The sequence below is a fragment of the Ictidomys tridecemlineatus genome, chromosome 13 (assembly GCF_052094955.1).
Source record: "Ictidomys tridecemlineatus isolate mIctTri1 chromosome 13, mIctTri1.hap1, whole genome shotgun sequence".
NCBI classification, from domain to species: Eukaryota; Metazoa; Chordata; class Mammalia; order Rodentia; family Sciuridae; genus Ictidomys; species Ictidomys tridecemlineatus.
Window position 1 is genome coordinate 22,881,819 of NC_135489.1, and position 26,890 is coordinate 22,908,708.

Below are 26,890 nucleotides of genomic sequence, written 5' to 3' on the forward strand. Positions count from 1 at the left end.
ATTACCACATCAAATTTATTCTATATTAACTGAACTAATATGATCAATCATCAATGCTTATTTTGGTAGGGAAGATATATGCAATAAAGGTAAGATTACTGCTTGTAACAAAAGTGTACCAAAAGATCTTGATGTTATTGCATTTCATTTCATGAAAGATAGCCACATTGATAAGATTTTTTTTTTTAAAGAGAGAGAGAGAATTTAAACACTTATTATTATTTTTTTTAATCATTGGCGGACACAGCATCTTTGTTTGTATGTGGTGCTGAGGATTGAACCTGGGCTGCACACATGCCCACATGCCAGGCGAGTACGCTACCGCTTGAGCCACATCCCCGGCAGTTAATAAAGATTTATATTTGCTGAATTTAAAACTTTTAGGAGCTTTCTATTTTCTAAGGATCTAAAACTCAGATTAAAAATTTTTAAAAAAGATAGGCATAACAAATCTTCTCCAACACTCTCCAGAGTAAGTTTTTATGGTATTTGAATGATTTTTTCAACCTAGAATAACATTAGTAACAGGAGAGGGCTCACCTTGCATTAGCTCCAATTTTTTTTTTCAAGCTCTTTACCAGTAACCCATTTTAGAACTATTATTATTATTATTATTATCATTTCCTCAGATGCAAAGCACTAAAATCTGTATGTATACAAATGCAAAATAATCAGAGCAACAATGAAAAACCATTCATGGCAATTTAGAGACAAGGGAGAAAAAAAAAAATTCCGAAAAGGAGGGTTGTGCTATTAGTACCTTAACATGATTTTCTGGCCAGTTATCCACAATTGATCTAACATGACCTCTGTCTGAGATTGAAATAAATAATCCCCTGCAATAGAACAAAAACACCTTTGCATTTCATGACAGTTTTTAGTTTCTAAGTTTTGTCCATAAGTCGAATACTTAGATATTTTAATAAAACACAAAGACATAGTATAATTTCCAATCAGATTTAGCTTAGTCATATAGGTTTATTTTTGATTATTTCAAATTATAATTATACTGTTCACATAACTGCAACAAAGATTACTGTTATATGATATAATCATTTTACTCAAGAAAAAATGTATCCACATGGTATGTTCAAATATACTCAATACTTCTCCAGTAAAAAACATAACAAGTCACCAATACAAAGAAGCTTATTAATAAGTTCAAGTGAACTGTTAAAACTCAGTGCAATTGAAAATTTGAAAGAGCAGGAAGGAATAAAATTATAGTAAATTCACATAAAAAATGACATACTTGAAGCACTGGGAAAAAGTGAGGTTATTTTCATTTAAATTTTTATTTTTATTTAAATGTATAATTTTTTAAATTAACAAAAACTATCATATACAACATGGAGTTCTAAAATATGTATAAACAATGGGGGGACTAATGAAAAGTTAAACACAGTATGCTGTTATCTAATTGAGATAAAGTTTTCAAAAAAGAAAGACAGAAAAAAAAATACATGTTTCAGAAAAAAGGCTGAGGCATAGATTGTCCCCAGTGCTTCTGAACTTATTCTTAACCTTCAACTTTTTCACTGGTATTTGAACTTGGGCATTACTATTGTATATCAAATCAATGTAGTTCAGCAGTTTCTTAATCATGGCTATGTAATCACCTAATGAGCTTTTAAAAAGGCCAAGTCCCATCTCCAGAGATGCTCTTTGAGTTTAGATTAATCAACCAATCAAGATTAACTGATCTCTTTTTAAGTATCAAACAAAACAAACCTTTGCGGATGTAGTATATTATACATTAATGATATACAGTATCGACTCTCACCCCAAACCATGCTCTTATGTCTCATGTCAGTTCTCATCTCCATGTGCACATGAGAATGAAAATTGGGGCTTTTATGAAACACCCATACTTGGGTCCAAGCCTAGACTAAATGAATCAGAATCTCTGGCAGTGGGGCCCAGGCAGCCTTGTTTTTAAGTTTTCTATTTTTTCAGTCTGGCTTGAGAACCACAAATCTTATAAGAAACCATAAATATGATGTTTAGCTGGATTATGTCATAGAATGTTTTCGATACATTAATCAATGGTAGTGTTGTTCCTCAGTATCCTACAGGAAATACCTGCAACACAATCACAGAGGGTGTTCACTAAACTATAGACTGCCATAGCATTTTTTTTCTATCAGAATCTTGGGGATGAGAAGGAACGAGGTAAGTTGGCAGGATTCAATTATTTTTAGTAAGTCCAACAGGTGCTTCTTATGCAAATTAAAATTTGAGAGCCATCAGATCAGATGAAGGGAGATTGAAGATAAATGCTATTCTATCTTTTCTCAATTTCAACATTTATACCAATATGTTAGATGGACATGGGAAAAAATACAAGGACTGAGGAAAATAATAGGTAGAGGAGGAACAAGACAAATATAAATTAATTAAAAATAGCACATGTGTAATGCTTGTAAGTTGATAAAGAACAATCATATCAGTTTCTTCTCAACAGCTTCTTAACAGATATTTTTACCCCTATGTAACATATGAGAAAACACATCCAAAAAGATTGCTTGGTTCATTCAAGGATTTGAGTCAAGGGCCCAATCCAGTACTCCTTCCACTTAAAATGTCTGGAAGTATAAGAACAATTTGAAATAAAAGTTCACTAAAAACAAAAAAAGAGAGAACAAACAATAAAAACTAAAAATGAGATAGAATCAATCCCTTAACTTGGGAAGATTGGTAAAAGCTACTTATAATTATGGAGAATCTACCACTAGGATTAATTCCATTTTTGCAGGAAGGATAAAGGTTTAAAAAAGAACATAGTTGCTCCAACAATTACATTTGAAGGTTAAAAATGAATTACACTATTTTTAAAGAAATAAAAGATAGAACATGTTGATTTTTTTAACTGACATCTTTTAATCCAAATCGAGCTTTTCTGGGGTGGAAAACATGGTGGGGATAAAACTAACAAATCTAATTGGTGTTACGGAATGATTTTTCCCCCCTTATACAACAATCATCTACATATATTTTTAAAAATAAGCCTTACTTGGGTCTTCTAAAGATGTGTCCATACTGGGAACAGGCAAGACCAACTGTTGGTGTATATACAATTGGCATTAGACTTTCAATATCATCTTGTAGTATTCTATAGAACAGTTTCTCATTTCTTTCTTGTATTCCCATTATATAGATGTACCTGAAATTAAGCATAGTTAAGCAATGTCTGACTATGTCACAGTTGAGTTTTAGCTTTTGAAATCAAACTTAAATGTCTAAAATTGGGCCCTCCCCACTTCTATACCCTCTTAAAATACCACACACACACACACACACACACACACACACACACACACACACACACACACACACACAAATCTTAAATTATTACTATTCAACACCTAAGACAAAAAACTAGCAGAAACAAATGTACTTAAGTGGTAGATGATAATGAAGAAAATAACAACAACCACCCAAATTTACTAAGTCCTTACTATGTCAGGCTCTGTACAGAACACTGAAAAATGCAAAGATCACTAGAAGCCTCTACCTTTAAGGAGCTAATCTTCAGGAGATTGACATGTAAATAAGGAAGCAAAATGAAGTGACATTCATTCAAATGTTTACTAAACACTAACTGTGCCAGGCACTATTCTGAATTCCAGGGACATATGTTGTAACTCCTGCCAAGGACTTTATAATCCAGTAGGGTTTAAGCATTAATTCAAAGAGAAGCACAAATAAGGCAATGGTCTATTCATGGGACTAAATACATAAATAACTTCCAACAAAGAATTAAGTTTAAAGAATAGGGAAATACTGAAATCAGAAATCATCTGGTCTAACAGACTCACATCTTCCTCCAAACTTGTTTCTCCTCTGCTATCACCTAATGGGAAATCCATTTAGTTCTTGATTTTTTTCCCCCCTCTCCTCTCCTGTCCTCCCTTAACCCAAATGAGTAAATCATCAAGTCCTACAGAGTCTACTGGTAAAACATTTCAATATATCCATTTGCTCCTTCCACCTGCAGCTGGTCCAAACCACCACCATTTCTCACTTGGCCTTCCGACTCAACTTTATACATATAATTTTCCTTCCCTGTTCCAATTCATTCTTATCTTAAAAATATTAAGTATGGTCATTTTATTCTCCTTAAGTGGCTTTCAGATGCCAGGAAAATAAGGCTCAAGCTCCTTAAACAGTTAATAAGACCTCTGCCTACTTTCCAACTTCATTTCCATACTTATCTACTTCATTTCCTCAAGTGCACAGCTCTTACCTTGGAGGTGTTGAACCTAAGGACTCTCTGCCTGTCATACCTGACATCGTCCTATACTCATGTCTCTTAATGTAGCTCAGAGGCTCAATCTTGGGGGCCCTTTTCAGTCAACTCCGCTTTCCCACCACAAATAGATACATGTTAGAGTTCCCTGTTTTCAAGTCCCACCATACCCTACTACCTCTTCTGCATTCAACTTTCCATCACTTTTGCACCATTTTAAAGTAAAAAAAAATCCTACACTGAACCATCAAAAGTGAGGACTATCTGTAAATGGGATAATGTACACAGGTTATATGCAAATATTATGCCATTTTATATAAGAGGCTCGACCACACTGATTTTGTGTCCATAGGAGGGGACAGGTGTTCTAGAACCAAACCCCTACAGATACTGAGATATAACTGTACTTCAAACTTTAAATTTCAATATATTCCTGTGACAATGTAGTAAAATATTCTCATGATCCTGGACAGATGAGCCAGTCATAGCTCCCAACCACCCATGTAATCAAGAAGGTCAATGAGTGATGCTGTACAAGCATAATGTGTTGTTAAGCTATGATGGTGGTAGGTGGGTTATTAAATGCATTTTCACCTTTTTTTTTTTTTTTGCAATTTATGATGGGTTTATTGGGATGTAACTGCATTATAAGCTGAAGCTATATTTGCCTATTTGCAGGAGCTAGCAAAGTATATGGCATCCAACTGGTATACAAATACTTGTTGAAAACGTAAGAGAAGAGAAGCATTTAAATAATGAATTATATTTTCTGAACAGCTATGGGAAAGAAATGACATCAAAAGGTAGAAATTACAGGGATGTAGATTTCTCCTCACTATAGGGAAATAACTGAACAACTGGGCTGTGAAGATGGAAAAAACAAGGGCTGGGGCTGTAACTCAGCTTGTAGAGCACTTGCCTAGACATGTGAGACAGTGGGTTCGATCCTCAACACCACATAAAAATAAATAAAATAAAGGTAAAAAATAAAAAAGATGGAAAAAACAATTTTGTGAAGAGACAGCAGGAATGTTAAGGAAAGAAGAGCTGACATATGACCTATCAGGCATGTGACAGAGAGAGGCTGTGCATTTCCTGAAGCTCCCTACATTGCTGTTACTTTTGCCTTGACTTCACTTGAGCCATTCTGTATACCTCACAGTGATCTTGCTGACTTCACCTAAACTGTCAAAGCTCAGAACTGGCAAATGCCCTTATTCTACTCTTAGATCACAATTCTACACACCATTTGACCATACAATGACTTGCTTCATTATTCTTTGAGGGAATCTCAAGCTTCTTAATTGCTCCATTCTCTCCCCTTCTATCGCACCCTTTGGGTTCCTCTTCATTCCCTCTTCTAGATCCCAGGATCAATGCTCTCATTCTGTGCAAATCTTTCACCAATCTTACCATTTAAAAACTTCTACATATCACTGCACCATTCTTCCATAATGCCTGCCTTTTCCACCATACAGTGAACACCCTGAAGGAAGGGTGGTTTTTGTTTTTTTTTTTCATTTTTTTTATAGTATAGGAGCTTAGAACAATGCCTGGCACTGAACAGCCTAGAAAAAACAGCAGATCAATGTTTCTTCTTTCTTTTCTCTTATGAATGTCTGTCTGACTGTCTGTCTGTCTCTCTCTCTCTCTCTCTCTCTCTCTTTCCAGGGACTAAACCCAGGGCGGCTCAACCACTAAGCCACATCCCTAGCCCTTTTTATTTTATATTTTGAGACTGGGTCTCATTCGGGGCCTCACTAAGTTGCTGAGGCTGGCTCTGAACTTGTGATCCTCCTGTCCCAGCCTTGTGAGCAGCTGGGATTCAGGTATGCTCCATCTCCCAGACTAGATGAATGTTTCATTGCCTTCCCAGCAAACTCCAAACCCAAATTAATGTTACATTTCTCCCTTTCTGTGGAAAAATAATATTGACTATGCAGAATGGCACCTGGACAAGCAAGATTAAGACTATGAGGGTCTACTTTCATCCTTTTAACCTATCCAACCATGTTTGGTCTTACCTCATAATCAAATCACTCTTCCTAGTATTTATCACTTCCCTCGACAACTCTATTCAACATTGGCCCTTTTAATCATAGCTGTGATTCCACATTCTGTTATAAAGAAATCAAAGACGTTAGGCATGATGAGATCTCATGACCTCTGCTCCACTGCCTGCATATTGAACCTTACATACCTACCTCTCCAGTTGCCCCTGCACCTTTTCCCTTTCACTAGGACCTTGCTCTACGTGCTCTAGCAATTATCCTTTCTCCTGAACTCTTTCCTCACAACTATAAACACGTTCAACTTTCTTGCTGTCCAGAATACTTAAACCAAAGTACCACTTTACTTATGGTTCAATGTCTTTCTTCCTCTCTTATTTGGACTTCTTAACAAAGGAGTTTACATTTTCTCCCCTCCCATTCATTCTTCAGTCTATTCCATTCTTCCTTTGGACCCGTCACATCAAGGAAACAACTCTCATCAGTCACCTATAATATCCTATACTTAAAAACTCCAACAGATATAGTTAGCTCTGCATTCAGACTGATTCCTCTCCCCAGAATGCCTTGTTCTTCTTTCTCATTTTGATAGCTACCATCAATATACTACTTAAACTTGAACTCAAGCACCACTTCCTTCAAACTGGAAGAGGTGCCATCTTCATGCTTCCAGAATACATACTTCATGCAGCTTTTTCTCACTGTACTTCACACTGCAATATAGAGTACAGTGATAGTCATACTATAACTATCTGTTGAGAAGCTCCTAGAAAGAAGGCAGGGTTATGTGTTACTGGATTGGTCACTGTGTGCTTTGAGTATGTCTCCCAGATTTTATGTTAGAAACACAATCCACAAAGTCATATGTTAATAGTTTTTGGAAATGGGGTTCTCTGGAAAGAAACTGGGCATGACAGCTATTAAGATAGAACTCTATGAAGGATAGAACTCTATGAAAGAATCAGCAGGAACGTTAAAGAGCACATGACCTATCAGGCAAGTGACAAAGAGACTCTATGATTAATCCTTCACAGACTAATGGGTCATTGAAGGAATTATCAGGAGAGTGGGTGTTTGGCCATCTTGTGAGCTCCCTTCACTACATGATGCCCTGAACAGCCTCAAGACTGCAGAATCCCCATTAGCAAGAAGGCCCTTGCCAGATGCAGCCCCTCATCCTTGGATTTAGCCTCCAGAACTATCATCCACTTTATATCCCCAGTGGTTAGTAGAGTGTCACACGACATGGGTGATGAACTAAATTTGTTAAGTTAAAAGGGTATGAATCAAATGGTATCTTTTGCTTCTAAAGTTGTATTCACAAGTAAAATGTACTGATCTTCAGTATAAAAACTGATTTTGATTTCTGTCAAGCTGACAATAGTCAACATGAGTGAAGTACTCACTAAAGAAAACAATCACTATAAAAGTAATAGTTAACAAAAAACCCCTCACAAACTTCACCATGAAACTGTGTTATTTCTCAGGCCATAATTTATCTTATCAGGATATCAATAAAAAATTAGATATATAATCAATGCTTACTTTTCCAAAGGACTATTCATTTTTTTCAAGTTTTTATGGAATCGCAAGGCTTGAATATCTTGTGTCTCTATTTTAGGAGGTAAAAGTCCTTGAAGACCAAGCATTTGTCGTTCCTGTAATGTAAATGCCATTCCCTAAAGAAAAGAAATAAAATGATTAAAATTTACTTACAGGGGTAGCAATGTCATTGTCCTTTAATACAAATTTTAAAAATCAACAAAATATATTTGCCCAGACTTTCAAAATTCTATTAGATTGGCAACAACCAGTATTGGTGAGAATGTGGGAGGAGTTATTCCCACAAAACTTCCACTGGAAATGTAAACTAGGTTAGGCTTTCAGAATGCAATTTTAAAGTACTAAAAAAAATTTTTTTCTTCATTGGTATAGGGATGGAACCCAAGGTCTCAGCCATGCTAAGCAAGAACTCTACCACTGATCTTAATCCCTGATCCTTTTTTATTTTCTAACAGGGTCTCACTAAATTGTCCAGACTGGCCTGGAACTTGATTCTCTAAGTTTTTTTAATGCTCACATTCTTTAATCAAGCAACATAACTTCCAAATAGTCATCCCAGAGAAATATTCATCAATTATGCAATAAGAGCCTATGGTACAGGCATACCATAAAATACCACAGAAATAGTTAAATATTTAAGTCTCTAAGTATATACAATAGTAGAAAGATCTAAAAGACACAGTTAAAAATAAAAGCAAATTGCCAATCAAAGCACACTGTTAATTTACTTATGTTTAGAAAACTACCTAAAACTACGTATTATATATAAGATAGCATGTAACACATTAAAAGTGAGATTAACAAAATAGAGTTAAAAAAAAAATCTAAGTCAGAAGAAAATATTAAATTTGTTTTTCAGTTGTGGGATATATCAAAATGATAATCAACAAAAATGCTGGAGTACAGACTTCTGAAAATTTTTTCTTCCATAAAAGCACAAGTTTTATATATCACCATAAAACTCTAATAAAAAATAGAATTAAAGTCAGCATACTGTATCAATACATGTGTACCCGTATTCATAGCAGAACAATTCACAACAGTTAAACCATGAAAGCAAACTAGGTGTCCATTAATGGATTAATGGCTAAAGAAAATGTGGCATGTGGCATATAGCATATAGCCATAAAGAAGAATGAAATTAGTTCATCTGAAGGAAAATGGATGGAACTTGGGAACATTATGGTATGCAAAATAAACCAAACTCAGAAAGTCAAGGGTCATATGTTTTCTCTCATATGCGAAAGTTAGCAAGGAAAAATGAAAATAAAAATGGGGGAGGGGGAATTTCAAGTTCAAAGGGAGATCAGTAGAGGAATAGGACCAGAGGGAGGGAAGAGAGGGAAGAGAAATACTGGGGAATGATATTGACTAAATTATATTATCGTGTGCATGTAAAAGTACGTAACAATGAATCCCACAATTATAATGCACCAATAAAAAATATGGGAGGAGAAGAAGCAACAAGAATACTGGCCAAATGATCAGAATCAACTTTTTTGGGCTTCCAGAAATAAATCAGATTTGCAACTATCAGGAAGCACTAATTCAAGAAAAAAATAGATGGACGCCAGTAAGCAGCAAGCTTAGTAGCCCTATTCTCATCTCCACTCTCTACCTATAGTGGCCTTGAAAACCAAAAGCTAGAATCACTGTGCAACTTGGCAGCCAGGAAGCTACTAGAGGGGGAAGAAGGGGCTAGAGATTGTTCTAAAGCCCTAATCTCAGGGAAAATATCATTATATGATCTGTTCCCTCCATGAACCCACCTGCAAGGCTGTCATTATTTTCGGAGCCTATCCAGTACTAACAGTCTTCCCTCCAGAGGTTTGTTGAAAACACTCAGAGGCAATTATTTAGCTGGGCAACTGTCTGAAATACTGGATAACCACTGGTTATAAACCACAGACTAACCAAAAGGCAGAACAAGAAAAGATGAAGATCTGAGTGTGGTGGCACATGCCTATAACCTCAGCTACTTGGGAGGCTAAGGTAGGAGAATCGTTAAGTTTGAGACCAGCCTTGGCAATTTAGTGAGACCCTCTCTCAAAAAATAAAAAAGGACTGAGGATGTGGTTCAGTGATAGGGTACATCTAGGTTCAATCCCCAGTACCAGGGGGCAGGGGGTACTGGGGTGGGGGAGAAAAAGAAAAGAATAAGGAATGAGATGGTTATATATTTGGGGGAAATCTAGAAGGCTATGTGTATGAGCTGTGAATATGTCCAGGAACGACCTGAGATGGCCTTAAGCTCTTAGCTATGACTAACCTTCAGGCCCTGTGCAAGCAGGAAGTGAGGGTAGGCAGATGCTTAGTTGTAAACTGACTGCCTCAGTGTTAGTCATGCCCCAACATGCACACCGACCCCTTGGCAAAGAGTAGAAGACTTACTGGTTCTGGCTCCAGACCTTTAAGTCTCTGGTTAATCATTAGTTGACAAAACGAACCAGAGAATTCAGTAGGCATACACAACAAGAACATAAAATAATTAGTTCAGAACTGCCACCATAGTTCATGGGAATGTAGCTCAGCAGTAGAGCAGGTACTTAGCATATCCAAAACCTTGATGCTGATTTTGTAGGTATTAAAAATTCAAAAATTATGGGGTCATGGAGAATTCTACTGAGGTTTCAGAGGAAAGGTTGGGAGGCCAGGCATTGTGTAGCAAATTCCAAGTCCCCACAAGCAGGGCTATTCATGGAGCAGGGGGAGTGAAACTCCAATGGAGATTCAAGGAAAGGAATATCAGGAACATGAAATGTCAGCTGAGGGATTCTGCAGATAGTATGCAAAGCCAGCCCAAGAGTGTGGCCATGTGGGGTGCAACCATGAAAGTCATAGGGGTAAAGCTGATCAAGCACTTGGTAGCCCACATGATGCCACATGTACACTGGATGCCAGACAAGCAGATGTAGGATTTAATGTTTGCTTTCCTAAGTTTTGATCTTGCTGTGGTCCAATTCCTCCTTTCCAGAATAGGGATGTTTACCCTTTGCCACTGTATCTTAGAAGCATGTGAAATTTCTTTTTTTTTATTTTAACAAGGGCTCACAGCTGCATGTACCCTGAATCTCAGAGGAGACTTTGGACTTGGACTTTTGAGTAATACTAAAATAGTTAAGACTTTTGGGAGTCTTGGAGATGAACTGAACACATCCTATACTGTGGGATGAACATGAGTCTTTGGGGTTGGAGTAGAATACTACACTTTGGATCCTAAATGTTCCCCAAAGTTTCACATGTCCCAGAGTGGAACTATGGGAAGTATTAGTACGTTTAAGAGGTGGGGCCTAGTGGGAGATCTCCAGGTAACTGGGAACACGCCTTCAAGAAAGATTGTGGGGCTGGTGTGTCAGTGCATGCCTGTAGTTCCAAGAACTTGGGAGGCTGAGGCAGGAGGATTACAAGTTGGAGGCCAGTATCAGCAACTTAGCAAGGCCCTAAGCAACTTAGTGAGACCCTGTTGCAAAAATTAAAAGAGTGAAGGATGTAGTTCAGTGGCAAAGTGCCCCTGGGTCCAATCCCTAATACAAAAAAAAAAAAAAAAAAGATTGTGGGGATAGTGGTCTCTTCCTTTCCCATAGCAGATCTGCTGTGCTGTGGGTGATTATCTCAGTATTACTATAGTAATGGAAAGTTATCACATCCACATACATCATTATTGAAAAATTCCTTATCCAGATTCTTGAACATACAGGTAAACATGCTAGGAGCAAAGAAGAAGCTTCTTCTTATAAGCTTCCTGTAAGAAATTCTTTCCAGAATTATATTCACCTACTATTTAATAGACATGAATTTTAAACTAGAGTTAATATTTTATTTATTTTTGCTGCTGGGTGTGCTAAGTATATGCTACTACTGAACTCCACAGCCATCCATTATTTATGCTTTTTTTTTGGGGGGGGGGTACTAGGGATTGAATCCAGGGGGTGTTTCACCACTAAGCTACACCCCTAACCCTTTTTATTTTTCCTTTGAGACAGGATCTCGCTAAGCTGCTTAGGGCCTCACTGAAACCTCAAAAACTATGAGCCAAAAGAACCTTTTTTTCTTTTATCCCAGGACCTCATTTAGTTGCTGAGGATGACCTTGAACTTGTAATTTTCCTGCCCCAGTCTTCCCAGTTGCTGGGGTTACAGTCAGGTGCCATCACACCCTGATTATTTATGTATTTCTTAACCATGTACCAAATATTGTGCTAAATATGTCAAAAATTTTACTTCATTCAATATGCAGAAAGTATCATGAAGTAGGAACTATTATTTTTGCTATTTTTCATATGACTTCAGATGAGCTTCTTAGAGCTGTGCCCAGAGTGTCACAGTAAGTAAGGAGAAGTGCTAGAACTGAAGTCCAGACTGTGAAAATGCAGTCAGATCCTCTTAACTATCATGTTTACTATTTAATATTGCCACTAAAAAATAAAGGGCTTTGCCCACTAAACCCAGCTCAGCCAAAGAAAGTCATGACTGGAACTCAATACTGCCTAACACATCTATTCTAATAACAATAATAAAAGTGTCAGGTAATGCTTTCCTTTGAAGTATTACCCCCTAACTAATTATTTGTGTGCAAAGATTTGTGTCTAAAAAGCCTTATGGAGATGGGGTGGGTTAGATTTTAAGCAAAGGTTCATTTCATAATTTTGACCTCACCCTCCAAAGGCCTAATGATTGGTCTAGCTTTGAGCTGGTCAATCGATCCCATATCTGGCTAAAAAGTCCTGATAGAGTGCTGTTCTGAGATATTTTTCCATCTTTTCTTTTTAGCTAGTAAGTGAAAAATCAAGTCTTCTCTGGTGGTAAAAGTTGTGAAGAAAAAACTCTTGCAGTAAAGAATGAAAGTTCTTATAGAATGAATGAAAAGTTCATACAGAGAAAGTAAATGCCTCTGAAAAGTCAGTATAATGCTAATGAATACAAAATTTTCTTAACATCATTCATACATCATATCATTTATGATATTTCATAAAATATCACACCTTTATCAGGAAGAGAGAAAATTTACATTGGCATGAATGTTACTAACCTTGTTTGTTCTTGGATTCAACATGAGTGGCTTGCCTTTCTCTTTCCTGTGCAAATGACGACATGCCACCGAACAAGGAGTGGCAACTGCTCTTAACCGGGAAAACATCTTTTTCTTTCACCTGTCAAAAATGAAGCAAATAAACTGATGAGAAAAATACTGTAGAATTCCATGTACATAACATATCAACTCTCAAAAGTAGATTTAGAATCTTTCCACATGTGAAAATACTCTTTCAAAACGCATCTACTTTTCCTCAAGTTCTATCAGTTGGAAAAGGGCAGCCATATGCTGAAGGTGAAGACTTAACTTTCCCGATAGCACTCTTAATTCTTGGATAATAATCAATGTTACATTTTATATACAACCTTCCATATGTCAGACCCCATACTGAACATTTAACTTCTTTCTAATCCACACAAATGTGACAAGGTATGTGTCTCCTATTCTGAGAAACAAATTGAGAGGTTAATAAACAAGGATACATCTAAATAAACAGCAAAGTGGGTTCCATTTAATGAGCCTGTAAGTCAATTTGAAGGTGGAAAGGTAAGTCTAGGAAAGCGGAACATTTACATTGATGGATGAGAAGCCAGCTACACAAATTCTTTACCTAGAGCTAGAATTCTAATGTTCTCCATTCAATGCTTAAATTTAATGTACTAGTTTGCCTTAAAAAACCTGTTGTTTAATATAAAAACCATGTAAATTGGCTAGAAAACATATTAAGCAACGGTTGTCCTTTTAGACCTATCATAAACATATGGAAAACCCTAAATATTTAGTGGAGATAATAGATTCTTCTGCTTAATCAATTCTCCTACAAAGAACTAGAATTTACAATATCCATTTATTTTTTTAAACTTTACAATCATTGCAATTATCACAAAGTGATTTTTTTATTTTTAATTTTTGGCAGCAAATTTTTAAATGGAATTACTAGTTGATGAGAAATCCATATATGGCGGCAGTAAAATCATTTACAAAAGGACTTAAAAAATTAATTTCTGAGAGGAAACTCACATAAAAGTAACAATTTCATTTTATTTATTTATTCTTGTTTGCTTTTTTTGGTATTGGAAACTGAACCAAGAGGTACCTAACCACTGAGCCACATCCTCAGTCCTTTTTATTTTTTATTTTGAGACTGGGTTTCCGTAAGTTCCTTAGGGCCTCGCTAAACTGCCCGGCTGGTCTGAAACTTGCAATCCTCCTGTTTCAGCCTCCCAAGTTGCTGGAACAACAGGTGTGTGTGACAGTAACTATCTTAAAGTGAACAATTCAGAGGCCTTTATTAACATTTTGCCACCTCCATCTAGTTCCAAAATATTTTCATCCCCTATAAGAAGACCCCATACCCATTACCCAGTTATTCCCTCTGCCCCTCCTCCCACCACCAATCTTCCTTCTGTCTTCCTTTTGCACTATCAAGAGATAAGCACTAGAAAATAACTAATCTGTTTTCTTAAAAAAAAATCACTGTCATGAAAGCAAAGATCAAGAACTACTGGAACTTATAAAAAACTAAATTGATAATAACTAAATGTAAAGCCCGATTATAGACTAAAATAATATTTTAAAAATGCTTCATATAAAGACACACTGTAGATGACAAAGTATTATATAACTTTAAATTTTCTGAATTTACAAACCATATATAAGATATTCTAGCTAAGGACTGTGGTACACATCCGTAATCCCAAAGGCTCAGGAGGCTAGGGCAAGAGGATTGTTGAGTTCAAGGACAGCCTCAGCAACTTTGTGAGGCCAAAGCAACTTAGCAAGACCCTGTCTCTAAATAAAATATAGGGCTGGGGATGTGGCTCTGTGGTTAAGCACCCTTGGGTTCAATCCCCGGACCAAAAAAAGATATTCTTACTCTGAATATATACTCTGAAGTACAAAGGGCCAAAGGAATGTGATTTTTGTATGCAATCTATTTTCTGAAATTTCTCAAAGCAAATGTTAAAAGATAGACATTTACACAGTAGCTTCAAGTATACTAACAAATGCTAGAGTAGTGATCTAAATATGTGATAAAACCTTAGTGAAGACTGAAATGGCATTAAATTTTAGATGCAAATTTTTAGCGACGTAACTACTGATGTTGTGAGAAAAGCCTTTTGGCTTCACTCTTCATTTCAAACTTTGTAGCAAAGAGGAACAGCCTCTGATACACAGAAATTCAAAGCCACCAAAGGACTGCTTAAAAGTCCACATTAAAGGCAAAATGTGTATACTGTTAGGCTTTTATTTTCCAATAATTTTAGATTTAAAAAACGTTACAGACAGTACAAGAGTTCCCATGTACACTCAGTTTCTCCTGAAGCTTCGGAACAGATGTTGAAGGAATGAGTTGTTTCTAGGAAAGAAAAATGCCCCACCACAGCTTAAATTTCATCATCAGCCAAGATGCTGACTTTAAAGTCTCAAGACTGAATGGCTTCATGGGCAAAACAAGACTGTTTTATGATGGTGCTGTTTGACACTCAGAGACCAGTAAGCTTTTCTAAAATGTAACAAGCTGTGACCTGTTTTGATATGGTGCTTGACTGAAGGATGTTTTTTTACGTTTTTATAAGGTTTCAAAAGGAAAAATGTATATGACAGAGATGCATATGGTTCATAAAGCCTAAATATTTACTCAGGGTCCTTTACAAAAAATTTTGCTGATCCCTACTTCAAATTCCTATGATCTGAAAGCCAAGATATAAAATCTCCTGTGTTTTACAGAAAGATGGACAAAGAGAGAGAGAGACAGAGACACACACACACACACACACACACGCAAGGTTCCAGTGGTGGCAGCATTTTTTCTTCTTTATTCATGTCCAGAGGTCAGCATGGACTTCAAATAGGGTTGCTTTGAAAGTGTTACTGATTATTTATTCCAGGGTACCTGAATATTCCAGTTTGCAATAACTATGTTGAAGTTGTTTTCTGCCATCCACGAACCTCAGAAATAAGGTATAATGTACTTGATGTTTCAAAAGCATTGCATAAGACTTAGTGTGTCACCAAAACATGCAGCTGTGGATGGTGATCTTGATATTAAGATATCAAGCTGTGTTGGAAATTCTTTAATACTGCCAAGAATGTTTCACTCATTTTAAAAAGCCATGAAACCAATTAAGTTTTAAATAGTCAAAGCACATTGGGAAAACAATGAAAAAAATGTATGAATAATTTGAAAGGTTTTCTGCTCTTTGAAAAATGTGGACCTGAGAGGCTGAGGAAGGAGGATCATATTCGAGGCCAGCCTTAGCAACTTAGCTAGGCCCTAAGTGAGATTTAAATTAAGAAAAAAGAAAAAAGAAAAAGAGAAATTGGAAAGCACTGTACAGGTAGCTAGGTCAAAACAGGAAGGATGGTATTATTCATAACTTCAAGGAAGAAATTTAAGAATTAATTGTGGGCCTTAAAGAAAATGATAAAGAATGTGGAATATGGGAAGAACAAAAGAATAGTGACCAAAAGGAAAAGCCAGCAATGGAAAATCTTCATAATACATTGTTAAAAAATAATTCAAGAGCCGGGCTTGGTGGCCCATGCCTGTGTTCCAGCTACTTCAGAGGCTCAGGAAGAAGGCTCCCTTGATTCCAGGAATCTGAGGTCAGCCTAGGCAATAGGGTAAGATCCCAACCTTTAAGAAAGACAAACAAAAACAAAAGAAAATGTACATGAGTTTTGGGGCTAGGGATGTAGCTCAGTGGTAGACTGTGTATGCACTAGGGCCTGGGTTCAATCTCCAGCACCCAAAGTGGGGAAGCTAAAACATTTGTACAAAAAAAGACACCATAAACAAAAATAAATGACAGCACAAGAGAAAATATCACTTCATATCTAAGGATCCTATTTAGAATAAATGAAGAGTCCCTACAAATTTAAAAGACAAACTCAACAAAAAACCAGCAAAGAAATAAGAATAAATAACTCAGACAATAAGCAATTTAGATTATCCTCAGAAGTAACCAAGGAAATATAAATTAAATCTTCAACAAAATTTTAGTTTTTACCCAAACTGCCAAAGAAATTTTAAAAATTAATGTGCAGTATTGGTGAAAGTACAGAAAACAAGAATCTTTAATAAGAATACAGCTGGATACAGTGGTATATACCTGTTATCTCAGCTACTCAGGAGACTGAGGCAGGAGGATCAAGTTTCAGGCCAGCCTCTTATATTAGCAAGGCTCTTGTCTCAAAAAAATAAAAAGGGGAGGGGAGCTCAGTAGTAGAGAACCTTTTGTTTCCATCCACAGTATTGTAAAAGAAAAAAAAAATTCATAGTCTTCTAGATGGAAATTTAGCCATGACTATAAATTTTGATAATAAATCCCTCATTCTAATAATTCCAATTATAGAGTATGCTAGAAAAATGCTCACAGAAGAATATAAAAAAAACTAGATGAAGATGTTCAAACTAGCATTATATAAACAGTGCTTCATGAAAGGTTAAATAAGGTATAACATCCATATCACAGAATATCACGTAACAATTTAAAGAGGGTAAGAACCACACAGGCTTTCATAAATATTATTTTAAATTAATTCGCTTTTTAAACCCACATAGACCCATTTATGAGTCAATCCAATCAGAAATTAAAACATTAAATGCAATTCTAATATAACTTCTTTTGAGAAAAAATGAGAAAAGTCTCTAGATATTGATACTGTTAATATTCCCTAAAATACTGTTTAGTGCAAGGAGCAAAATCCAGAATATATATGGCATAAAAAACTTATGCTTTTTTGAAAAATGTATTTATTTACAACTTATATATAAATGTATAAAGATCTGGAAAGATAGAGAAGGACAAAGAGAAAGGACAGATAATGTGAAAAGTGACTTTAAACTTTGACTTGACATAATTTGTATTTCTTCCCCCCAGCTACTCACTCCCTTTCTTTGAAAGCAAATATTGTAACCAAGTTCTTGTCCTAGACTTGTTTTAAAGTTTAAGGAAACAGGAAATTGGGGAGTGGGGGTTAATGGACCTACTGCCTATGGATAACATTAATGAACAAAATCTTCTATTCATAAAGAAAACAAGTATTTTTTCACTCTACTCACACAACAGTGCAGACACAGATTCTGTGAAGATGTACTTACTGCTTCTTTTCCAATACTCTGTACACTGCCTACTTCTGTGACCAGGTGTATATGGGATTTTCTCTGCACATTAAACAATTCTCTAGCAGATACCAACTAGGTGTCCTATAATTCAATTCAATACAATTCTGATACCACCTGGAGATAGTGTCAGACGCCACAGATTAAGTGTTCAGTCCCACAAGACTGCCCTTACTTCAGATGCCAACTCTAAGTAGTAAGTTGTCAACTATACTTCTAACAAACCAGTGCACACAGTGGGGTTCCCACTGCTTACTTCTGGTTTGATAAAGAACGATTCCCAGATCTCAGAAGAAAATTTTTACTTATATTTACCAGTTTATTACAAAGGATATACAAAAGATACAGATGAACAGCCAAATAAAGAGGCACACAGGACAAGGTATGGGCGAGAGGAGAGCTCCCAGCACCTTAAGTATTAAGCAACCCAAGAACCTCATGATATCTTCTCTAAGAGCTTATTGTCCAGCACTGCCCTTCCCAGAGGTCAAGATGGGGGCTGAAAGACCGATCACCAGGTCTTTCTAGTGACCAACCCCATCCTGGAACTCCCAAGGGGTCTTATTCTAAGTCACCTCAGAAGTACACATTCAGAGATAATCAAAGGGGGCTCATCATAAATGACAAGAGATACTCCTATAAGGAAATTCCAAGAGTCTCAGGAGCTGTGTGTCAAGAAAAGGGGCAAAAACCAAATACATCTTGTATAACACTACACTATTTTAATATGTAATTATGACTCTGATATTTACAGTTTCCTTCATAAAGTAGAAGATACGATATATCAATTTATCTATAATATCTATAATCTCTCTCTGTGTGTGTGTGTGTGTGTGTGTGTGTGTGTATTTACTGGACAATAAACTCTATAAAAATTCTTACACAAGATTTCATGAGGATGGTGGGTTGCCTAATCCCTTAGGATGCTGGGAGCTCTCCCCTCTCCCATATTTTGCCCTAATGCCTTTTCACCAGTGTCTTTTGTTTATTTCTATAAAAATTTTTCCTGTATAGTTTATATACACAAGCCCCAAGCTAAACTGTTTTATTCTAATTAGTGGATTTACATACTTTAAACAGACTTTCTGTGAATAACAGTAAGTTATTATAAGTATTAGATATCAACTAACTCTTATTTAAATAAAAAAAAATTAAGCTCAAAGATAGAAATTGGTACATCCAATTTTACTCAGGTAGTTAGTAGTCCAGGATTCTAAATTGATTTACCTTTCTTAATCCAAATTTTTTAGCTCCTGAGTTTTAGTTACGCTGTACCTCTTTCTTAGATGCAAGACAAAATTTAATTTACTAAATAAACAATTTATCCACTTCATAGCATTTTAGTTATCGATTTCAGATATGCCATTTTTTCACTTCAATTATTTTATGTATACATTTCAGTTTGGATCTTTTACTATATACATGTGTTTATGTTTCATAACTTTAAAAATCTTGATTTCATTAAATATTTGTTCTGAAGACTCTTCTGAGACCTTCCCAAGATTAGCATTCTAAAGTCTTTAGTGCCTAGATATAGATCTATAACTCATTATTTTGAAAACAGCAATATTTGACAGCACTCCCTACATGTTGTGTGCTGTAGAAAGCAACATTTGGAGACAGTTTTAAGTTTGCCTTTATAAAATCCACAGGGTTTACAAGCTAAATCCAGTTTCTAAATTAGTTTCTGTACTAAATAGTAACACACCTCAGGGGAAGAATTCCAAACCGAAATTCAAATGAGTAAAAGATTTAGGATTCTGTTTTTGGTGTGGAGTGAGGGGCATAACTCTCACCTCCATGCCAGGGAAAATACAGATTTCCCAGTGACCCCCTGCCACTCCACCAAGAGGGCAGTGCTTTCTCATGAAGTACAATTAATTTGGGATCCCAATGTCATGCAGACTTGGGAAATCAGTTTCCATCTCCTGGTGAGCAATATTACTACTTCAGACCCTTCCTAGTATTTATTGTTCCCTATCCACCCACGGGACACTTCTCTACCACTCCAGCTCACTGCCAGAGGTTGTTTCTTCATTTCTACATGTGCAAATTTCCCTTTCTTGCTTTCAAACCTGGCTCTGTTTCTATTTCAGTTACCATTATTGTGTTTTTAGAGTAAGAAAGGGAAATTCCAACATGTGACTAATCGACCACCTTAAAGTTGAAGTTGATACAGTCATCACTTTGAACATATGTTATAATTACTTAGTCATCTATTGTGCCCCTACCACATAACAGGGCCAGAATGAGATCAAAAGTTAGTACTGCTCACATATTTCTACTTAAAGCTACAGCAGTCCATGTCTTTCTGGCTATTATGAAACTTGCATTTGATAGAAATTTATTAAATCACCACACGTACTACTCTCTTAATGTTCTACTGGTATCTATAGCTCTCCTTTATGAATTAATTAATAAATAAATAAATAAAAGAAAAAAAAGCCCAGAGCAGTAGCACATGCCTGTGATCCTAGAGACTCAGGAGGCTGCAAAGGATAGCAAGTTCAAAACCAGCCTCAGCAACTAAGCAAGGCTTTAAGCAACTTAGCAAGACCCTGCCTCAAAATAAAAAATAAAAAAGGCCAGGGATGTGGCTCAGTGGTTAAAACTACAGGCTTTCCCCAAGTTTTTTCTTTTCTTTTTTTCTTTTTTTTTAATAACTTCTATGTACCTATGAATTATCTTCACTACCTCAATAATTAAGTATCTATTAAAAATGTACACTGCCGAAGAATAAACAGGAGCCTGCTTTGAGAAACTTCATTGATTTTAATTTTAAGAGAATCTGCTTTATAAGAGATTATTTACTCAGTTTCTTTAATTAGCAAGTTCTTGAAGTCTACTTTTAAATATAAAATGATTCAAATATGACTTCGTATCTTTCAGGATTATATTGTTTAGAAGGTCCATGCCACTTTACATTCATTAACATACTGCAGAAAGCACTAACCACTGACTCTAGATTCTGTAATCCTTTACAAAATTAGCCAAACAATATAATATTATTAGTAATATTAATTACAGCAACAGCAGCAGAGAAATATGCACCAGGGAGCTTCCCCTCCACTACAATAGTATTAAAAGAGGACACCCAGGCAAAAGGAGGAGAAAACCTAAATCTTGGCATTGTTATTTAAAAAAAAAAAAAAAAAAGAGTCTTGAAGGACAACTTGATCACATGTTTATGTGGTTCTTTCAGGGGTAACATCATTACTTACCATAAAAAAATTTTGGTACCAAAACATTATAATATACTGGTGAGGTAGGCAAATTTAAAGGTAGTATGGATACATTTTATTTAAAATCAAAGGCAATCTGAAAAAAAAAATCTTTTGCAATCAGCAGTTAACTTAATTAAGACCAACATTTAAAATATGAAGTCTTATATTTTCAGCTCTAATTTTGCTTCTATCAGATACTGAATTCAGCCTGTATAATAAAGGTTACATCACCTGTCACAGATAACTGTGATGATCAAATAATAAAATATATGTAAAAGAGTATTATAATTTATAAAAATGCTCTATCATTAAATTACTCAAGTAAAATAAAATATAAAATAAAATTTAATAGTGTTTTTTGTGTTTTTTTGGTACCAGGGGCACTCGACCACTGAGCCACATCCCCAGCCCTATTTTGTATTTTATTTATAGACAGGGTCTCGCTGAGTTGCTTAGCACTTCACTATTGCTGAGATTGGCTTTGAACTAGCAATCCTTCTGCTTCAGCCTCCTGAGCCACTGGGATTACAGGTGTGCACCATGCACCTGGTTTAATAGTGTTTTTAAAACAAGTAGGCATGAATAAGAAAATAAATAAATAATAAGAAAAATACCCAATCTCTGCCAAAATTAGAATGCAAGACAGTTACAAAGAGAAACTGACAGGTGGAGTTATTATCAGCTGGAGACACATAAAATGAGGAAAACCACACCTAACTCCTTATGTTTTATAGTAGGACAGAAGAATAAAAGAAGTAAAAACAAGAAACAAGCCTGGGTGTGATGGCACACACACCAATAATCCCAGTGGGAAGCGGAGGCGGGAGAATCCAAATTGAAGGACAGCCTCAGCAATTTAACCAGAATCTGTCTCAAAATAAAAAATAAAAAAGGGGGTGGGCAGGGCTGGGATTGTGGCTCAGCGGTAGAGTACTCGCCTAGCATGGGTAGGACCCAGGTTTGATTCTCAGCACCACATAAAAATAAAGGCATTGTGTTGTGTCCATCTACCTAAAAGATCCTCTCTCTCTCTTTCCTTTAAAAAAAAAGTGGGCAGAAGGCTGGGGATGTAGTTGAGTGGTAAAGAGCCCTGGATTCAATATCCAGTAGAGGGGAGGGGTGAGAAAGAAAAGAAAACCAGGAAACAAAAGATGGTTGAGATTCCAACTTTAAATAAACATGCTAAATCAAGCTACTTACTCCACAGTTTCTTGGATACCATTAGGACATACCTCATTTCTCCCCTGGTGTGTCCCTGTCATTCAACCATACCTGGTCCTTTCCAAAAGTAAATTTTGATAAAGAAGGTGGTTCTTGAACTGGGAGGCAATGGAACTCCCTCTCCATGGTGTTTACAACCTGGATTGGGACTAAAACTATTATGTCATTGGCTGCTGGAAGTCACCCTCCCCAGGCCTTACCCAGGAGGCAGAAAAGAGTTGGTTAAGACCTGGGAAGACTGTTCAGGAGAGACCAAAACACTAGACACTGTTCACTAAAGAGAGGTCTTGGCTAATTATCAATTAAGAATCTGTTGTCACCCTGTGTTCCCAAATGATCTGGTGTTAGTATGGAAGACATTTTCACTGGTCTGTAACCAAATAAGAATCTAAGACAATGTAATATATTCATAATACTAAATTATTTTTTTGTTTTTATGTCATAATTATGACTTTTCTACCTTTTGGACAGTAAAAATATTCTCTTTTAGGAAAGGATGGGGACAGTAGAAACTGGCAGTCTTACCTCTGGTCCCAAATGTCCCACCCCCATAAATATATTTTTAAAAAACTTGTCTATAAAGTCCAATCTGGAAACCACTAAGAAATCTCATTTTTTTTCTCATCAATAAAACAGGGAAAGGAAACTCTGTTTTGCAGAATTGTGTATAGTAATGATAATAGATATATAAAGCATCAAAACCTTAGAGCTTTATAATCTTAATTGTCATAATTGTTGAGCTTGATTGACTTGAAGGTTTATTCACTAAAACATATTCCTAGGTTGTCTAGCAAGAGTGGTCAAAGAGCAAGCTCCAGAGTCAACCTGTCTGATCTTCAAATCCTGGCTTTGCCATTTGCTACACTGGCGATTCTGAGTTAAGCTACAACCTCCCTGAGTTGCAATTCTTTCATTACTCAAATGGGGATGAACAAGAAAAGCTATTAAATAAGGCTGTTTTAAGAAGTCAATTAGATAATCCATTTAAGATACTTATCACAGTGCTCTGAGTGCTTTGATGAGTGCATTGATTATCAGTCATTCAAGGTGGTCATAAGTTGCTTTCTAAATGCCTGCTAGTTTCTCCATCAACATCTTCTAAAGATGAAATCCATACTAAGAGGCTCTGAAGATAATGACTAACATTCATTTAAAGCATTTCTTCAATTTAAATCTCTAGATCAAGAATGAGAATTTGGCAACAGATCCAGGCAAATCAAACATCTCTATGGAGTTGATTCATTACTTCTGAAATCTGTATCATGTTCACCAAACTAAGTATAACATGCAGCCATATAAGCAAAAGACTTTCAAACAAACTAGCTAACCTTTAATAAATTCACCAACATATTAAAATTTTAGTTTAACTTATGTAAACTTTAATATGGATTAGAATAGCTTCTTTATATGAAATTAAATGCAAATTAGACATAAACAGCATTATAACAGCGTTTAACTTACCAAAAACAAAAACAACAAAACCCAACCCTAAAATGGTAAATAAGTTTTTCCTTTATAATTCTCACATGTATTTTCATTAAAAAACAGAAACATACACAAACACCTTAGAAGGGTGAAACCCACAAGCACCTCTTTTTCAGTAACAACTATTAAGCATGAGTATGTTACTCTCAAGAGAATGAAGAACGTCTACAAAAGCATTACCCAACATTTTCTATTAATGCCTGATAAAGATTATATGATAAAGCACTTCTGGCCTCTATATAGAATTTTCAAGGCTTTCTAACTATCCTTAAGAGTCAGGTACAAGTTACAAATCAGGCCAAAAGTTGATTAAAAATCCAATTTAAAAGACAATTAGGGCTGGGCTTGTGGCTCAGCCTTAGAGCATTCACTTAGCATGCGTTTGCCCTGGGTTCGATCCTCAGCCTCACATAAAAATAAATAAAATAATGTGTCCGACTACAACTAAAAAATAAATATTAAAACAGACAATTAAACCTTTGTTCTGTATTTCTGCAAGCTGTGTAACGTTACAATATATAATCAATTACTTATATACTCACACAAAAGATACATCTATTTGTTTTGGGAAAACGACTTCTCTGACTTGCAGAATATTTTGAAACTAAAGCTGAATATTTATGACATTACTTTGCAATTAGTTTAACAACAGGTACAAGTCCTTAAGGGAACACACACGTTAAGAGGGGAGAGTGGAACTATGAAGTTAGACCGTTTGAGTTTGAATCCAGGTTTTTAACTTAACTTTCCTAACTAAGCCTCGGCTTCTTCGATTGTATACTGGGAGATAATAACAGTACCAACCCCAAAGGGTTATTCTGAGATAATCTACTGAGAGGAGTGCCCCGCCCATCAGGAACAACAGAGCTTCTACTGTTATCCCAATTAGAACATTAAAAGAAATAACAATGCCATTAACTGCTTTGCTTAGAAAGTGATTGCCACAAGCCTCAGGAAGGCAAATCCACAGGTATGAGATGACAAAACGTTTCGTAAAGAAGCTCTTCGGTCGAGGTTATTTTGATCTCGCCTTTCACAAGCCACGTTAACTTTCTAGACTAATCTTCAGAACCAAAAAATAAATAAAGTCAAATCTAAGGTCACAAATGCAACACCACAGGCAGAGTTGGTTGTCGCGAGCGTTAAAGAAACACCTGCCAACCCCGGTGCACAGATGCTGTTTCAAATGAATGGACTGAACCACTCCGGAACCACTCGGATCTTGGAACTTTCTAGCCTGCAGCAACACTCTTCAAATGAGGAACACAAACACTGCCACTCCCTCATCCCCGCTGAGAAAAATATTCTGTCTAAGGGGTTTCCAGCCACAAAAAAAATCGGTCTTGACCGGCGCCGGAGCAGGAAAAGAAAAGATGCCCGACCCCCGGGGGTGGGGTGGCAACCCCGGCACCAGCGAGCGTGGAAACCGGGAAAACATGCCCCCAAAGCGTGCGCCGGATCCGATCAGCCCCACACCCTCAGCTCGGGCTGCGCCGGCCGCTTACCCTCATCCCGCCGCGCATCCGCCAGACGCGGGCCACCCGCGTGGAGGCCGCGCTCGGCTTCCCGGGCCGGTCCCGAGAAGGCCGGCGCCGGCTCCCCGCCCAGCCCCGCAGCCCCAGGCCGCCCTCAACTGCGTACCGTGCCCAGCCTTATCAGACGTTTCACCCAGCGACAGGTGGTGCTCCGGGCGGAGAGGCCGCGGCCCTGCAGCCGGCTCCGCGATGCTCAGCCCCGGCGCCGCCCGGCCCTTCTCAGCTCCGAGTTTCTGAAGCCTGCACCACCTCTGGCTTGCACTGGTCTGGGCGGCCCCGCACGTTCCGAGGTAGCCAGGAAAGCGGCGCCGGCCCATGGGCGAACGGACGGGCGCGCGGACCAATGGGAGGCAAGGAGCCGGCCGCGGGGCGGGGCTCCGCCTAGAGGCCTCGCCGCCGGGCGCTCCGGTTCCGCGAGCAGCACCTTCTTCAGCCCGAATCCACGAGGTTAACTGTTCACAGGCCGCGCACGCTTGTGTGGTGGCGATCCCGAGGACGGGAGAAGGACCCCGCAGAGTAGGAGGAACTCGGAGGTGCGCCTCCGTGAAAGAGCTGAGGCAGATGTACGGCGGCCCACGCCGGTCCCTCCTGGGGTCTACGGGAGTGTGGGGGGTCGGGGCCGAACGTTCGCGCGAGAAGAGGCTCTGCGCAGGCGCGGGCGGGGGTATCTGCGGGTACCAGTCTTGGAGTCCCGGGGGAAGAGAGGAAGCTGAGGTCTGGGTCCCTCCTGCACGATCCGTAGAGGATTGGAGACGATGGAGCTGGATACGGGGCAGAAGAATGGAAAGGGAGAAGGGGGAGTGCCCAAGACACACTAGGCTCCCGCACTTGAGGAACTCTTTGTGTTTCGGAGCTGTTTTTATCCGGGTGTGTAAGACTGGCTCTTCCTCAGAATTCTAAGCCACTCTTCACCGCTGGTGACACAGTTATGGATCCGCAGGGGATTTACTAATCATCCCTACCGCCACATCACCGTAAATAGATATTCAATGTTCTTGGGAAAGCGCTGGTGCGCTAAATTTTCCTGTCCTTGAAAGAGGCAAGAACCACGCCTTCCCACATCTGAACACACCCACGGTTAGGGTTTAGGAGGATGTTTGTTCATTCTTAATTCAGAAATGTTGCCACCAGAAATTCCTTACAGTACTCGAAGTTTTATACTCTTAAAGTGGTAATGACAGTTTAAGAAATAAGATGCAAGGCATATGGAATAAGCAAATTAAAAGAGATGGAAATGTAGGATGGAGAAAATTGAGGAGTACCAGAGAAAAACGAATCATTTTCTTCCAAAGTCTGACAATTATGTAAATTCTGGAGCAACCATGCCACTCTGAACTTTGAAGGGTGGGGCAGGTGAGAGAACACTGTAGTTAGATTACAGATGATAGGTATGGCTGCTATAGTAACCACCGCAGTAAAAAAAGGGCTATAAATAAGCGTGACCT

At 37.5% G+C, this 26,890-nt stretch overlaps 1 protein-coding gene across 2 annotated transcripts in view; it reads right to left on the bottom strand.

The window, feature by feature from the left end:
* Positions 1-25,690, bottom strand: part of Me2 (malic enzyme 2) — a 61,553-nt gene extending 35,863 nt beyond the window's left edge. Inside the window, exons 1-5 of one of the 2 annotated variants that reach the window (XM_005323064.5) lie at positions 25,552-25,690; positions 12,850-12,970; positions 7,804-7,937; positions 3,014-3,163; positions 761-836 (exon numbers count right to left, since the gene is read on the bottom strand). In XM_005323064.5, coding sequence (XP_005323121.1) covers positions 761-836; positions 3,014-3,163; positions 7,804-7,937; positions 12,850-12,957 — 468 coding nt within the window. In that variant the 5' untranslated portion in view covers positions 12,958-12,970; positions 25,552-25,690. Of the gene's footprint in view, positions 1-760; positions 837-3,013; positions 3,164-6,273; positions 6,367-7,803; positions 7,938-12,849; positions 12,971-25,551 lie in introns of those variants that run through there. The other variant, XM_021725011.3, reaches the window with a different exon arrangement.
* Positions 25,691-26,890: the final 1,200 nt, after the last annotated feature.